The sequence below is a fragment of the Sapajus apella genome, unplaced genomic scaffold, assembly GCF_009761245.1.
Source record: "Sapajus apella isolate SASKATOON/1434 unplaced genomic scaffold, GSC_monkey_1.0 scaffold21, whole genome shotgun sequence".
Taxonomy (NCBI): domain Eukaryota; kingdom Metazoa; phylum Chordata; class Mammalia; order Primates; family Cebidae; genus Sapajus; species Sapajus apella.
The window spans coordinates 25,110,278-25,127,195 of record NW_022436961.1 but is presented as its reverse complement, the minus strand read 5'-3'; the positions used below and the strand labels follow the sequence as shown (position 1 = coordinate 25,127,195).

Sequence of the window (16,918 nt, the reverse complement as noted above, 5' to 3'; positions counted from 1 at the left end):
GGACTGCAGTATGCACTCCGGTGAGGACCACTCCACTGAAAAGGAACACCCAATGCTGCCTTTCCTGACCTGTATCCTTCTAAGTATATGGATGACAAGCAGGGTCCATGGTAGTCTTGTGAGTCTGAATATTTTATTGAGTCTTAAAGATCTCTTAGGAGTACTGAAGATATATAAGTGGCAACTGGAGTCCTGAGTGACAACAATAAAATGTCAATAATGTTTTTGCTCATGATTTTTAAGCTCTGTAAGCAAATTATGTCTTTTTCCAAATTATTCTTTTTTCTGTAAAAACATCTGGCTTAAGCTGGTATGGTGGCTCACGCCTATAATCCCAGTGTTTCGGAAGGCTGAGGTGGGAGGATCACTTGAGGCCAGGAGTTTGAGACCAGCCTGGGCAACACAGTGAGGCCTCATTTTCACAGAAAATTAAAACACAAAATTAGCTGGCTTTGGGGGCACACACCTGCTTGGGAGGCTGAGGTGGGAGGACAGATTGAGCCCAGGAGTTTGAGGCTGCAATGAGCTACAATAGTGCCACTGCACTCCAGCCTGGGTAACAGAGTGGAACTCTGTCTCTAAACAATAGAAAATAAATGTTTGGTTTAATAAATTACATTTTGATGTGGTTGTCAACTTGGGGCTACAGAATAAGGAAACACATCAATCGGGGGGAGGAGGGGCATCCACAAATCTCTGGAAAGGAAACGTCATGAAATAATAGGTGAGAAACTAGAAAATGGGTATTAAAGAAAAAAGGAACATTTTGTTCTTTCTTGGCCTTGGTTTCTAAAAGTCAAGCTGTGCTCAGGGGTGTGTGTGGGTAGAGAAGACCAGAAGTACAGTCAGGAGGCCAGGCGTAGTTGCTCACACCTGTAATCCCAGCACTATGGGAAGCTGAGGGGGGCGGATCACTCGGTCATGAGATCAAAACCATCCTGGCCAACATGGTGAAATCCCATCTCTACCGAAAATACAAAAATTAGCTGGATGTGGTGGCGGCCGCCTGTAGTCCCAGCTAGTGGGGAGGCTGAGGCAGGAGAATTACTTGAACCCAGGAGGTCGAGGCTGCAGTGAGCCGAGATTGCGCTACTATACTCCAGCCTGGGACAGAGCGAGATTCCGTCTCAAAAACAAAAACAAAAACAAAAAAAACGTATACTCAGGCAGTCTGGCAGAACTAGCTCCTTCTCCTCTTCCAAGATTCTGGGAAGAAGAGGTAGCCTACAGGATCAAGAGGACAAAGCTGTATCGAGTGAGTAACACTATCTAGTTGGTCATTATTTCTGTGTTTATTTTATTTTTGCGATCTCCAAGCCTTTAGAAAAGACACGTTTCAGGATCAGAGCCTGGTCCTGGCAAGGCTTTATGGAATGAAGTGAAGAATGATGGATCTAGATGTGGGCCAGACTGCAGTACTATATGGGTGGCAGGAATGATTAGAGATCCCTAAGGAAGGTGTAAACCAGTAGACCATACTTGAGGTTGTAAGGCCTTCCATTCCTGAGTGTGAAGATGTCTCTTTAATGCTAATATTGGGTGATCGGGGTTTGAGTTCATTAAGGGAGCTTGTGGGTTTCTTTGAGGTTTTCAGAACATTTTGTACTGCCGTTATAGCAGTTAGGAGCTCCAAGTTAACAAGAACCATGTCTTATGCATTGTTGCCTCTCCTTACAGTTACATCCTTACACTCTGCTTTGTTTTAAATACATTTTTCCCATTTCAAAGTAGATCTAGAATTGGCCAGAAAGTCTGCTGGAAGCAAAAAACAAACAAAAAATTCTTTAATTGCCGGGCGCGGTGGCTTAAGCCTGTAATCCCAGCACTTTGGGAGGCCGAGGCGGGTGGATCACGAGGTCAAGAGATCGAGACCATCCTGGTCAACATGGTGAAACCCCGTCTCTATTAAAAATACAAAAAATTAGCTGGGCATAGTGGTGCGTGCCTGTAATCCCAGCTACTCAGGAGGCTGAGGCAGGAGAATTGCCTGAACCCAGGAGGCGGAGGTTGCGGTGAGCCGAGATCGCACCATTGCACTCCAGCCTGGGTAACATGAGTGAAACTCCGTCTCAAAAAAAAAAAAAAAAAAAATTCTTTAATTTATGTTTAGTGACTGACTTTTTCTCCTGAAAATCCCAGGAACTAGAGTTCCCTCTGTTGCCAATGCCAGTAAGAAATTCATCCATGGGAGTCCTACGCTTGAATATAGGTAGGGATTTATATTACTTATTAATCCATGCTCCATAACATCTTACATCGATAAATGCCTTTCAACCCTAAGAATTACTCAACATAATTTCTTACCCTACTTCCAAAAAGAATGCCAAGTCTGAAGATGTTAAGTAAGGAAGTGTATTGTCATTTTATAAATTAACAGGAGGTCAAAAATTAAATTAAGCAAAAAGGAGTTCATCTTATATTAATATGTGAATAAAATAGGCTATGAAATGTTACCATCTTTATTGTTTCAAAATATATGAACTGCATATGTAATTACCAACATTTAATTTTCTGAGGACTTTGATTGATGATGGTATCTATATTTTTCTTAGTTTAGCTGTATTTTCTTAATTTTTATGATGAAGATGTAATCTTTATATAACAACATTTACTATTATGCTATCTCTATTTTTAAATATTTTTTAGAGAAAGGATCTTACTACTGCCTAGGCTGGAGTGCAGTAGAGCAACTGGAGCTCACTGTAACCTCAAAGTCCTAGGTTCAAGTGGTCCTCCTGCCAGATCTTCTAAGTAGCTTGGACTATAGGCATGTGCAACCATAACCAGCTAATTTTTAAAAATTACTTGAATAGACAGGGTCTCAATATGCTGCCCAGGTTGGTCTTCAATTCCTGGCCTCAAGCAATCCTCCTACCTCGGCCTCCCAAAGTGCTGGGATTATAGGCATGAGGTACTGCACCTGTACCTGGCCCAATTACCTTTATTATTTAAATATATTGAAGGCTCATGATGTGTCTATCAGTGAGTTAAACATTTGGCATGGCACGGTGGTGAAGAGAATGGAGTCTGGAACCTGTTGCACGACTCGAAGAACCTCAGCCCCTTCCACTTACCAGCTATGGGACCTTGGATAGAAATTTTAACTCTCTGTGCCTTGGTTTCCTTATCTATGGTCATAATAATAATACCCTGAATTGTAGATTCAGGGTTGCTATAAGGATTACATTAATTAATTAATGTAAAATATACAGAATAATGCTGGCACTTAGTATGTACCATGTGTTAACTGATAAAAGTATTTAATACTCACAGAAACCCTATGAAGTAGCTATTACTGTCTTAATTTAAAAACAGGAAATTAGGCTTACTTTCCCAAAGCTGCAAGCTAATAATTGGCAGAACTGGGACTTAAACCTGTTCATTCTATTAACTACCCTCTAATATTCCTCTTAATCATTATTTTAAAATAAGATTTTGAATAGAAGAATCTAAATAGCCAAATACATAGCTCCCAGAGGTTAAATTAGCTGATTTAAGTGCTTTGTTTTCAAGCCAAATTTTAAGATATATTCCATAAAACGGTTATTTCTATAATGAAGGAAAAATGCACTACAGCCACAGGGTGACGCTGATATAAGTTCTAACTAGTATCAATAATACAACATTAACAAAACAAAATTTTCAACAAAATTCTTTGAAAGCAACTTTGAGAGTCAGCACTACTTGCAAGAAATCACAATCTGGCCTAGTCACTGATTATGTCTTTGTTTCAATTTTTATTTGCTTTATGTACTTATTATTATTATTGTTTGAGACAGGGATTCATTCTGTCATCCAAGCTGGAGTACAGTGGTAATATCATAGCATACTGAAGCTCTGAACTCGTGGCCTCAAAAGATCTTCCCACCTCGGTCTCCCAACGTGCTAGGATTGCAGGCGTGAGACACAGCTCACATTTTAAAAGCCGCAAAAGGGTATACTGTGCCTCCTGCCCTCTCAGCAGGTAACCAATATTACCAGTTTCCTGGGTGTCTTTACACAGATGTTCTATGCATACACACGCAGATATGTACGTTCCTTCTCTTTCTAAAATATCCTTTTGCTTTTTACATAAATGATAGCATATACATACTGTTCTTTACTTGCTTTTTGTACTTAAGAAAACATTTTGGCTATTATGCCCTATCTTCAGATGAAGAGTGAAGGAGTTGAGAATGTTACCCCAAAACATGCCCCTCTGGCACACTGACAACTTTGAGTTAAACGCATTTGAAAAACACCAGGTGCAAGAAGATCATTCTGACCTTCATGCTGCTGCTTCTTTTTTTTATTTTTTTGAAACAGGGTCTTGTTACATGACCAGGATGGTCCTCAAACTCCTGGACTCAGGCAATCCTCCTACTTCAGCCTCCCAAGTGGTTGGGAGTACAGGCACATGTCACAGCGCCCAAGCTCATACTGTTTTTTAAAAGCAGGAGATGAAAAGTCCCATTTGAAAGATGCCCTCCCAGAACAATAGACACTGGGGCCTACTTGAAAGTGGAGGGTAGGAGGAGGGAGAGGATCAGAAAAAATAACTACTTGTGTCATAAGGTACTAGGTGATGAAATAATCTGTACAGCAAACCCCTATGACACAAGTTTGCCTATATAACAAACCTGCGCATGTACCACTGAACCTAAAATAAACGTTAAAAAGACAAAAAGAAAAGAAAGATTCCCTCCCTATACTAGGAGGAAAATAACATTGTTATCACCAAGGATTAATAGCTGAGGCTGAACTCAAATAACTCTTATCTTCCAGTCCCCTCACATCATTTAGTTACTTTTTCACAACTTACTACTTTTTGTCCAATTCAGCATGGAAGTGTTCACCTCTGAGTCTAGGGGTCTTCATTTCCTTATAGCGGCTCCCATGTTATGTAGCACTTATATTAAATAAATTTGTGTGCTCTTCTCCTGTTAATTTATCTTATGGCACTGGGCACAGTGGCTCAAGCCTGTAATCCCATCATTTTGTGAGGCCTAGGCAAGCAGATCACGAGGTCAGGACCAGCCTGACCAACACAGTGAAACCCCGTCTCTACTAAAAATACAAAAAATTAGCCAGGTGTGGTGGCACGTGCCTGTAATCCCAGCTACTTGGGAGGCTGAGGCAAGAGAATTGCTTGAATCCAGGAGACGGAGGTTGCAGTGAGCCAAGATTGCGCCACTGCACTCCAGGCTGGGGGATAGAGCAAGACTCTGTCTCGAGAAAAGAAAAAAATTATCTTATGTCAATTTAATTCTCAGGCCCAGCTGAAAAACCCTAAGAGAGTAAAGGTAAAATATTGCCTCCCCTACAGGAGAGCTTTGTAATTTTTTTAACATCTACATAGTATTTTGCTTTATGGATATATCACAATCTAATTAGACCAATCTGTTGCTGTTCTAAATCATGCTGCAATGAGTAATGACAAACAATATGTGTTTATTTTTTTAAAAATCCAGTTGTCATAACAATACTTCTTTCATTAGTAAAATTACAGGACTTTCTGGAACATGTCAGTAAGCTATTTAACTATACATTTTTTTCTTTTTTAGACACAGTCTTCTTTTGTTGCCAGGCTGGAGTGCAGTGGCACGATCTCAGCTCACCACAACCTCCGCCTCCCAGGTTCAAGTGATTCTCCTGCCTCAGCCTCCCGAGTAGCTGGGAATACAGGCACACACCACCACGCCTGGCTAATTTTTGTATTTTTGGTAGAGACAAGGTTTTACCATATTGGCCAGGCTGGTCTTGAACTCCTGACCTCAAATGATCCACCTGCCTCAGCCTCCCAAAGTGCTGGGATTACAGGCGTGAGCCATCGTGCCTGGCCTTAACTGTACATTTTTTAAAAAATGGTTTGTAGAAATGACAAATTCATTTACTTTAGAAACTTCAACCTAGAGCTATGAGCTTGGACCCAGAGCTTTTACAGAATAATGTAAACACTAGGTTCCTTCAAAGAAAACAAATAAATACATAAAAATAGGCTGGGCATGGGGGCTTGCGCCTGTAGTCCCAGCCACTCAGGAGGCTGAGGTTTAAGGACCACTTGAGCATGGAAGGTTGAGGCTGCAGTGAACTATGATTTTTACCACTGTGCTCCAGCCTGGGCAACAAAGCAAGACCCTGTCTCAAAAAAGAAAGAAAGAAAGGAAAACACTACGTTTCTTGCTTTCTAAGGACATAACAATAAAAAAATATTTTTGTAAAAACAAATGATATGTCATAAATTAACTGTTAGGGGCTGGGCATGGCGGCTCACACCTGTAATCTCAGCTCTTTGGGAGGGCAAGGCAGGAGGATCCTTTGAGAAGTTCAAGATCAGCCTTGACAACATAATCAAGACTCAGTGTCTACAAAAAAATTTAAAAATTAGCCAGGCAAGGTGGCAAGCACCTATAGTTCCGGCTACTCAGGCAGCTGAGGCAAGAGAATCACTTAAGCCCAGGAGTTCAAGGTTGCAGTGAGCTATGATTACACAATTGTACACCAGCCTGGACAACAGAATCAGACCCTGTCTCTTAAAAAAAGTTTTTTTTGTTTAACTATTAGACAAAGAAAAGATAAATGTTTGAGGTGATGGATATCAAAGTTACCCTGACTTGATAATCATAATTATATACATATATTCAATATATCAAATGTACCTCAAAAATATGTACAACTATATCAATTTTTTTAAAAGGAAAAAAAATTATACTTTTCTCTGAAGAAAGGAATATTTTTTAAAAATCTGTGCATTATAAAGCAACTTAGCGTTGATATAAGAAAAGCCTTCACCCACCTCTTGCTTAAAAACATGAACAAGATTACAGCTGCAGAATCCGAAACTAAGCATCCCTTAGTAATTATAAGGTGCTAATTCTAGAAGCCACAGTGGCCCTTTAAGAGTGATCAGCTTATCAGTAAAAACACCCATGCAGAGCAGCACACATGCTTAAACTTTTCAATTTATACTTAATTTGTGTGCTCATTCCAAGATATATTTACATTTCAGATGCAGCATTATAACAAAAGAGACAATCTATCTTGGTAGACAGAAGAAGAAAGCCACCAGGTTTAACTACAGTTAAGTCATGTGAAAAACAAATAAAAACCAAAGAAATTCTGGGCAAAATAAGACACTTAAAATGTTTCCAGGACCTACTGTTGTTCCATCTTCTAAAAATAGTCTGAACCATTTATACCTGTCAAAAAAAAATCTCTGATTTTATTATTACACATTGCATCCCTGTATCAAAATATCTCATGTATCCCAAAAATAAATATACTTGCTATGTACCCATAAAAATAAAAAAAAAAAACTCTGATAAGACAGAGAATAATTAAATAAAATGTCACCTAAAAAAACTCTGAAACTTAATTCAAAACAAATGCAGTCACAGGCAGCTTTCTTCACTACTTATCTACTCCTAATTAATAAAAATAGCTGACTTATAGCGAGCATTACATTCCAGGGCATTTGTTAACTGCTATATGCATTATTTAATTTTCCCAGGTAAGAAATGAAGGTGTTAAGGAATACCCCAACGTTTGATTAGAAAAATAATGTAAAATAAAATATTTCTAATTTTTCTATTTGATGAAGTGGTTTCCAAAGGACAGATAATAGAAGCTTCCCAAAGATTCTGGAGTAGTCATTCTTAACCAGCAACACACAGCTGAACCACCTCAGGTGCTTTACAAAGCTTTTCAAATGCTTGGACCCAAACTGGGTAAGTTTTAAATTACTTTGAAAAATAGTGGTACATAGTGTTGGTAAAATAGTAGTACACAGTGGTAGTAAAAAATAATTCAAACAATACTAGAGAGGACATAAAATTAAAAGTAAGCCAAGTGTGATGGCATGCACCTATAGTCTCAGCTACCTAGGAGGCTAAGGCTAGAAGATTGCATGAATTTAAGACTAGCCTGGGCAGTGTGACAACTCCGCATCTTAAAAAAAAAAAAAATTATAAGTTCTCCTAACCCAACTTTCACAGTTAATGATTTCTTTTGTACATTAAATAATTTACAAAGGAGGTGGTCATTTACATGCTTTGCAAATGGCTTACAAAATATCTTAGCATCTCTCCATATCAGCACATATTATGGGTGTTTGGTCTGCCTATCTTTCTTTTGCTTTCAGAGACAGTCTTGCTCTGTCACCCAGGCTGGAGTGTGATCACAGCTCACTGCAGCCTAGAATTCCTGGGCTCATGTAATCCTCCTGCCTCAGCCTCCCAAGTAGCTGGAACTATAGGCACATGCCACCACACTCAGCTAATTTTTAAATTTTTTGTAAAGGGTCTTACTATGTTGCCCAGGCTGGTCTTGAACTCCTGGGCTCAAGCAATGCCCCCATCTCGGCCTTCCAAAGTGTTGGGATTACAGGCATAAGCCACGCACCTGGCCACCTTGGTCTTTCAATAGCTGCCTAGCAGTCCATTATTAAAAAGCGCTTATCACTTATTTTATCAGTGTCTTGTTGACATTTAGATTATCTTTTTACTGTTGTTGTTATAATTAACACTGCAGTGAACATCCTTAAGCATTGGTATCTTTCTCTTTGTGAGTATATCTGTGTGGTAGACAATTTCTAAAATGACCTGCATTGACCTACATCTTTGTATGTATAATCCACTCCTCTTTCAGTGGATGGAAACTGTAAGTATGATAATGAGACTCCCATTATTTTGTCCCATTATACGGGACAAAAGAAAGATATCTTCACCTAATCAGGTGAACCATTTATTTATTTACTTACTTACTTATTTACTTATTTTTAGGGAAAGAGTCTCACTCTGTCACCCACGCTAGAATACAGTGGCACAATCATAGCCCACTGTAACCTTAAACTCCCAGGCTCAGTCTGTCTTTTGGTCTCAGGTTACCAAGTAGATGGGACTACAGGCTTGCACCACCATGAAGGCGGACTGATTCTAATTTTTTAATTTTCTTTTTGGTAGAGACAAGGTCTCACTATGTTGCCCAGGCTGGTCTTGAACTTCTGGCCTCAAGTGATCCTCCCCTCTTTGGCCTCCCAATGTGCTGAAATTACAGACGTGAGCCACCATACCTGACCTAAGGTGAGCCTTTTGAAAACTGAGTGAGCAGCTAGCCAATCACAAAATAGAAAGTCAGAGAGCTGCACTCAGGCCAGCCTGGAAAAAAGCAAACATTCAGGCTGGGTGTGGTGGCTTACACCTGTAATCCCAGCACTTTGGGAGGCTGAGGCAGGTGGATCACCTGAGATCAGGAGTTCAAGACCAGCCTGACCAACATGGTGAAACCCTGTCTCTACAAAAATACAAAAATTAGCCAGGCATGATGACAGGTGCCTGTAATCCCAGCTACTTGGTAAGCTGAGGCGGGAGAATTGCTTGAACCCAGGAGGTGCAGTTTGCAGTGAGCCAAGATCATGCCATTGCACTCGAGCCAGGGTGACAGAGCAAGACTCCATCTAAAAAAAAAAAGAAACAAAAAAAAAGAAACTATTCATATTGGGAACTACCACTGGAGGTGACATGTTAAAGAACTGCAAACAACATCCAGGAGCTGAGAGCCATTCTTGGTCAACAGCTAACAAGACAACAGGGACCATAATCCTACAGTTACAAGGACTGCCAACACATGACCTTGGAAAAAGACCCCAATCTCCAGATGAGAACTGAAACCCTGGCAACACCTTGATTTCAGCTCAGTGAAATCCTGTACAGAGAATCTAGCCACAGTGTGCCTGGACTTCTGACCTACAATAACTATGAGATAATAAATGTGCTCTTTTAAGCCACTACATTTGTCATAATTTTTTAATGCAGCATTTAAAAAGTTAATACAATCTGCATAATAAATTACTACAAGTGTGACTGCTAGATCACAGTCACACTTAAAATGGGGACATGCACTACTTAAAATTTTTATATTTATACAAAATTGCTCTTCAAATACTTTACACCTTTTTTGTAGTTGTTGTTGCTGAGACAGGGTCTCACTCTGTCTCCCAGGCTGGAGTGCAGTGGTGATCATGGCTCGTTATAGCCTCAAACTCCAGGGCTCAGGTGATCCTCCCAACTCAGCCTCCTGAGTAGCTCGGACTGCAGGTGAGTGCCTCCATGGACAGCTCATTTTGTGTGTGTGTTTTTTTTGTAGAGCTGGGGTTTCACCATGTTGCCCAGGCTGGTGTTGAACTCTTGGGTTCAAGTGATTCACCCACCTCGGCCTCCAAAAGTACTGGGATTACAGGCTTGAGCCACCTCACTCAGCCTACAGAAATTTAAACACCCATCAACAGTAGATTTAAAACTTCCTGGTAATTAGCTGCTGATTTAAAGTGTTTACTCCAGTAAGTCACCAAGGGCTGGAAGGATCTGTATCTTGCCCTCTTGCAGCTGACTTTTTTGACAGAATTATTAAGAAGCGCTTATCCTCTAAAATTTATTTTAATAACAAAGACCTTTTCTTGGAGGCTCTACTAGGAGGGATGTAGAAAGCTACGGATAGCAATGTAGAAAGCTACGGATAGCAAGAATTCACATGAGCATATAAAACACTACAAATTGCAATCTACCTATCAGTAAAGGGATGTGTGGGTGGTTGGATAAAGTCCAAGTCTCTGAAAACAAATTTAAACGTTTTCTTAATGTTGAAAATTATTCTTGAAATATAAGTTTAACTATTTTATAATATATTCTTCTAAGATAATAATCTGCAGAAAAATCTGAATAAGATATAAAATGAAATCCATGATCAAAACATCAACCATATGAACACTGAAGTATATTTATATATTCAGGATTCCTTAAGAGGGGTAGATTTTAGAGCCAGATGGGACGCAAGGTATTTAGTTTAGCTTCCTTATTTTATAGAGAATATCCTAACATTTTAGAAATCAAAACAGGTACAATTTCGCTTTTGTTTATGTCAGTATTTTCATTACAAAAATAAAAAAAATTTTTTTGGAGTATAACCCAATATACATATTTTCTGGAGGACTTAGAGTATGTCAAAAGTCTTTAAAATGTGCCTGCCCTCTAACCTAGAAATTCTTTTTTGAGAGTTTGTTCTAAAGATACAAATCATAGATGCTCATTCATTCAAATGAACTCAACCAATATTTATTAAACAACTCCTATGAGCAACTAGATACTGTTTTGAGTGTTGGGGAAAACAACAGTGAACAAAACATTTCCCTGCTATCATGGAGCTGGTGGCTGAGAAAGACAGTAAAGAAATAAATATATATAAATCACAGGTATAGATAAGCACAATGAAAAAAAAAAAAGAGTATGAAGGTAAAATGATGAGACTATGATTTAGAAAAGCAACTAAAGGAGAAAATCTCTGAAGAAATGACATGAATGAAATAGAATGTATATCTTAGAAGAAAATAGATATCTGGGGATAGAAGAACTAAAAATGCAAATGCCCTGGGCAGGATCTCCCAAACATCCCCAACATAGTCTCCAGCATGCTGTCTGTTAGTGAGGAGCCAATTATGAGTAGCAGATTCTAGTCAAAGAAATCTATGAGTTTGTTTTTTTGAGATGGAGTCTTGCTATATTGCCAATGCTGTTCTAGAACTCCTGGACTGAAGGGATCGTCCAGCCTCAGCCTCCCACTATGCTATTTTTTTTTTTTTTTGAAATGGAGTCTTGCTGTGTCGCCTAGACTGGAGTGCAGTGGTGTGATCTCGGCTCACCGCAACTTCCACCTCTTGGGTTCAAGCCATTCTCCTGCCTCAGCCTCCTGAGTAGCTGGGATTACAGGTTTGCATCACTACTCCCAGCTAATTTTTGTATTCTAAGTAGAGATGGGGTTTCACCATGTTGGCCAGGCTGATATTGAACTCCTGATCTTGTGATCTTCCCGCCTCAGCCTCCCAAAGTGCTGGGATTACAAGCGTGAGCCACTGCACCTGGCCAATAATTCTAGTTTTATATTAAACCTATTTTTACCATTACAGTAGTACTTCCAGTTAGAACCAACCTAAATATCCTATGACTATTACTAAATCAGCTACATATATGACTGTGCATTCGTAAGATGGATTACTTTAAAAAATTAAAATAACACTTAAAAACAATGGTTTCTTGGCCATCTGGTGCCAAATAAAAATTAAACAAACAAAAAAAACAAACCAAAACAACAAAAAAAATCACGGTTTCAAAAATACTTAATGATATGTAAAAAATGCTACTATATTAGGTGAAACAGAAATTTATTAAACAATACATATGAGCCCAATTTTATTTTTAAAATATATACAGATATATATACCTGAACTATTTCATAATAGGTTTTATATATACATAAAAAAAGAATAGAAGACCATATTTCAAACAGCATGATAACATGGATTGCCTCTTAAGTGCCATGATTATGGACACTTTTATCTTCTTTAGACTTCTCTATGATTTCCGAATTCTCAAATTAATTATTTTATAAATAAGGGAGAACCCAAAAGTTATACTCAAAATAAATGTCTTAGAAGAAAGAATCTTAGTTCTTAGCAGGTGAAAAAAATTACAACAAACAAAAGGACAGGAAGCATTTGAATTCCATTAGTTTCTTTTCTCTTTATGTTTGATTTAGTACAGGTTAAAAAGTAACTAAAAAGGTTCTGGAGGAGAGATTATACTTACATTCCTGTTTGAAGGTGAAATAGTCTGTAAGATGCCTGCATTCGTGATTTCCCCGAAGTAGAAACAATGTTTTGGGATGATTAATCTTTAAACTCCATAAATACAGCACACACTACAAGACAAATTCAAGGATAAAATTTTCTTTGTGACCTTCATAATGCATAAACACAATTTATATAAATTCAAATGACTTGCTATAATGGCATATCTCATTGCTACTCCCAAATTGAAAATGAAACCTTCTAGCTTTTGAATGTGATATACTTACTGCCCTAGAATTTCATAGAGCATAGAGTTGCCTTCATAGAAATCTCTCTCTAATCTCCGTTCTCATGTTCTATCTAAATATCTAGAACTCTCTCAGAAAGCCACTCACATGTATATTAATCCTAAAACCTGTATTTAATTTAGTTCTGAAACACTAAAGGCATTTCCACTAAGACCAGGAACAAGGCAAGAATGTTTACTATTTCTGCTACTATTCAAAACTGGAGTAAGGGTATTAGCCAATGGGATTACACCTCAATTAGAGGGTTAAGAATGGGTAAAGATGTAACGTCCCCAAAATCATAAATAATCCCCAAATAATAAAATAATTCAGTAAAGTAGCAGGATATAAAATTAACATACAAAATCAATAGCCCTGGGGCACAGTGGCATGCATATGGTTCCAGCTACTCAGGAGGCTAAGGCAGAAGGCCCACTTGAGCCCAGGAGTTCAAGGTCAACCTGGGCAACATAGGGAGATCCCATCTTTTAAAAAAAATAGACCTTCTATGCAGAAACAATCAACAGAACATCATGGAGAGAAATCCCCATTTGTAACAGCAACAAAGAGGACTAAAGACATAGGAATAAATTTAACAAGAAATGTACAAAATCCATACAAGGAAAATTTTAAAATGCCCCTTTAAGACATAAAAGTAGACATGAAATAACGGAAAGGCAAACCCTGATCTTGGATAGAATAAAATAACATTAAAAGATTACCGTTCTCCCTAATTTAACTTATAAATCATTGCAATTCCAAGAAAAATACAAACTATCTTATGGAGTTAGACAAGTTGACCTTAAAATTAATATGGAAAAATGAACATCCAAGAATAGCCAGGAAAACACTAAAAAGAGACATTATGAGGGCAGACTACTCCTGCCAGATGTTAAAACATACTATAAAGCATCTATAATCACAACAGTGGTACTGGCCCTTAAGTAGATAAATATACCAGTGGAGTTTTATACTACAGATATAGTATAAAAGTACTTATAAAAACTTGTTATATGATAAAGGTGGCATCTCAAATCACAGTAATAATAATGATGAACTTTTAAATAAATGGCTCTGGGACAAGTGGTTGCCATTTTTAAAGAAAAGATAAAATTAGATCCATATCTCACGCAATGTACAATAAACAACAAAAGAATGAGGGATCTAAATAAAAAAAGATAAAACCACACAAGTTCTAGAAGAAAACATGAATGAGTTCTTCTTAAGCCTACTGTAGGTCAAAATTGGTGTAGGTAAGAACTTATAACTAATGACCAAAAATTCAGAGGTAAGAAAAGATGGATAAATTTGACCATACAAAACTGAAAATAGGCCAGGCGTGGTGGCTCATGCCTGTAATCCCAGCACTTCGGGAGGCCAAGGCAGGCAGATCACCTGAGGTCAAAAGTTCAAGACCGGCCTGGCCAACATGGTGAAACCTCGTCTCTACTAAAATACAAAAATTTGCCAGGTGTGGTGGTGGGCACCTGTAATCCCAGCTACTCTGGAGGCTGAGGCATGAGAATCACTTGAACCTGGGAGATGGAGGTTGTGGTGAGCCAAGATCACGCCACTACACTCTAGCCTGGGCAACAGAGCAAAACTCCATCTCGATGATAATAATAATAATTTCCATAGTAAAAAAAAATTTGGTCAAACTGACAAAAATACACATTCAACTTTTGGCCCACTTCCAGAAATCTACCCTGAAGATACACCTCCAACAATATGAAAATAAACATGCACAAGGCTGTACCATGTGTATAACAGTAAAATATTAGGAACAATGCAAATGACCATACACAGGAGAGAGGCTATGCTGTGATACATCCACGTAATAAAGCACAAGGATGACAGAGAGAGAGATAAAGTGATTTGGAGTGATTTCCAGGATATGTTTTCAGATTAAAAAAGCAAAGCATGGCTGGGCACAACGGCTCACAAATGCAATCCCAGTGCTTTAGGAGGCCAAGGCAGATGGATTGTTTGAGGCCAGGAGTTTAAGACCAACATGGGCAATATAGCAAAACCCCAGCTCTTTAAAACATTTAAAAATTAGCCAGATATGGTGGTCACATTCCTGTAGTCCCAGCTACTCAGGAGGCTGAGGCAGGTGGACCCTCTGAGGCAAGGAGTTTGAGGCTGCAGTGAGCTATTATCATGATCGTGCCACTGCACTCTAACCTAGGTGACAGAATGAGACTCTGTCTTAAAAAAAGTAAAAAGGACAAGAGTAGCTATAGTATGCTACCCTCTATATAATAAAGAAGAAAATATAAAAGAAATTCATATGTATATATCTACTTCGTACATAAAAAATGCAGGAAAGATAAAGCAGAAACTACAGAGATTGGCATTCAGGCACTAAATAGATCATGAAAAGAATACTTGTTTACAGCATGAGAGCTAAAACAAGAAGGGAGAGTACGGCCTTGTTTGATCTGAGGTGGCAACATGCGCGTTGGGAGACTCACTCTCCACATGTCTACCAGTGAGCACAAAAGCACTGTAAGTATTGATTTTGAGGTTACAAATAAATTTTATCAAGGAGGCACAGGCATATTTGCAAATACAGAACCCATGAATGATGATAATCAACTGTACATACCAATCATGAAATATTCTGTATATATTTCACAGTCTCAAAACACAAGGAAAAAATTGATACAGTTTGGCTGTGCCCTCACCCAAATCTCAACTTGAATTGTATCTACCAGAATTCCCACACCCAGGGGGAGATAACTGAATCATGGAGGCTGGACTTTCCCATGCTATTCTTGTGATAGTGAAAAAGTGTCATTAGATTTGATGAGATTTCTATCTAATTACTAATGTAACTATCATATGCTACTAGTTACTAATGTAACTATCATAACTAATGTAAATTATATAACCCCTGACAGTAACTATCAGGGGTTTCCACTTTTGCTTCGTCCTCATTCTTCTCTTGCCACCGCCATAAAAAGTGCCTTTTGCCTCATGCCATGATTGTGAGGCGTCTCCAGTCTTGCGGAACTGTAAGTCCAATTAAACCTTTTTGTTCCCAATTTCAGGTATGTCTTTATCAGCAGCATGAAAAAGAACTAACACAGAGGCCTATATTGAGAAACAGATACATCAACACAGTCATGTACCATGTAATGTTGTTTCAGTCAACAACACACCACATATAGGACAATGGTCCCATAAAATTAAAATGGAACTGAAAAATTCCTACATCCTAGTGATGTAGCTATCATAATGTCTACATGCAGGCATTACTCACATGTTTGTGGTGATGCTGATGTAAAAAAACCTACTGCAATACCAGCCATATAAAAGTACAGCACATACAATTACAGACAGTACATAATACTTGATAATCACAAATGTTACTGGTTTGTATATTTACTACACTATACTTTTCATAATTATTTTCAAGTTTTCTCCATTTACAAAAGAAAAAGGCTCATTGTGAAACATCCCCAGGCAGGTCCTTCAGGAGGGATTCCAGCAGAAGGCACTGTTATAGGAGATGACAGCTCCATGACTGCTACTGCCCCCGAAGGCCTTCAAGTGGGACAAGATGTGGAGGTGAAAGACAGCGATAATGATAATCCTGACTCTCTGTAAGCCTAGGTGTGTGTGCGTGTGCATGTGCATGTGTGTGTGTGTGTGTGTCTGTCTGTCTTCATTTCTTACCAAAAAATTTTAAAAGTAAAAAAAATGTTTTCATAGAATAAAGCTTATAGAATAAGAATATAAGGAAAAACTATTTTTGTACAGCTGCACAATGTATTTTATACTACGTAGTATTACAAAAAGTTAAAAAATTTAAAATCTTACAAAGTAAAAAGTTACAGTAAGCTAAGGCTAATTTATTATTGAAGAAAGAAAATACTTTTTAATATATGTAGTGTAACATAAGTGTCCAGTGTTTGGTGATGTGCTTATCAGCTTCTAATTTCAAGTTTTATTTCCTTATTTTATATATCAGGATGCAACTGTACAATTGTCTTATATAATTCAATTACAAGGTCATGATTATCAAGAGATC

At 38.2% G+C, this 16,918-nt stretch overlaps 1 protein-coding gene across 6 annotated transcripts in view; it reads right to left on the bottom strand.

Annotated features, from left to right (window-relative positions):
* The window catches only part of PPP3CC (protein phosphatase 3 catalytic subunit gamma), a 99,234-nt gene that overhangs the window by 36,682 nt on the left and 45,634 nt on the right, over nt 1-16,918 (bottom strand). For all 6 annotated transcript variants that reach the window (XM_032288487.1, XM_032288489.1, XM_032288488.1 and 3 more), the window contains exon 4: nt 12,615-12,726. In XM_032288487.1, the coding sequence (XP_032144378.1) occupies nt 12,615-12,726 (112 nt within the window). The remainder of the gene's footprint in view (nt 1-12,614; nt 12,727-16,918) is intronic.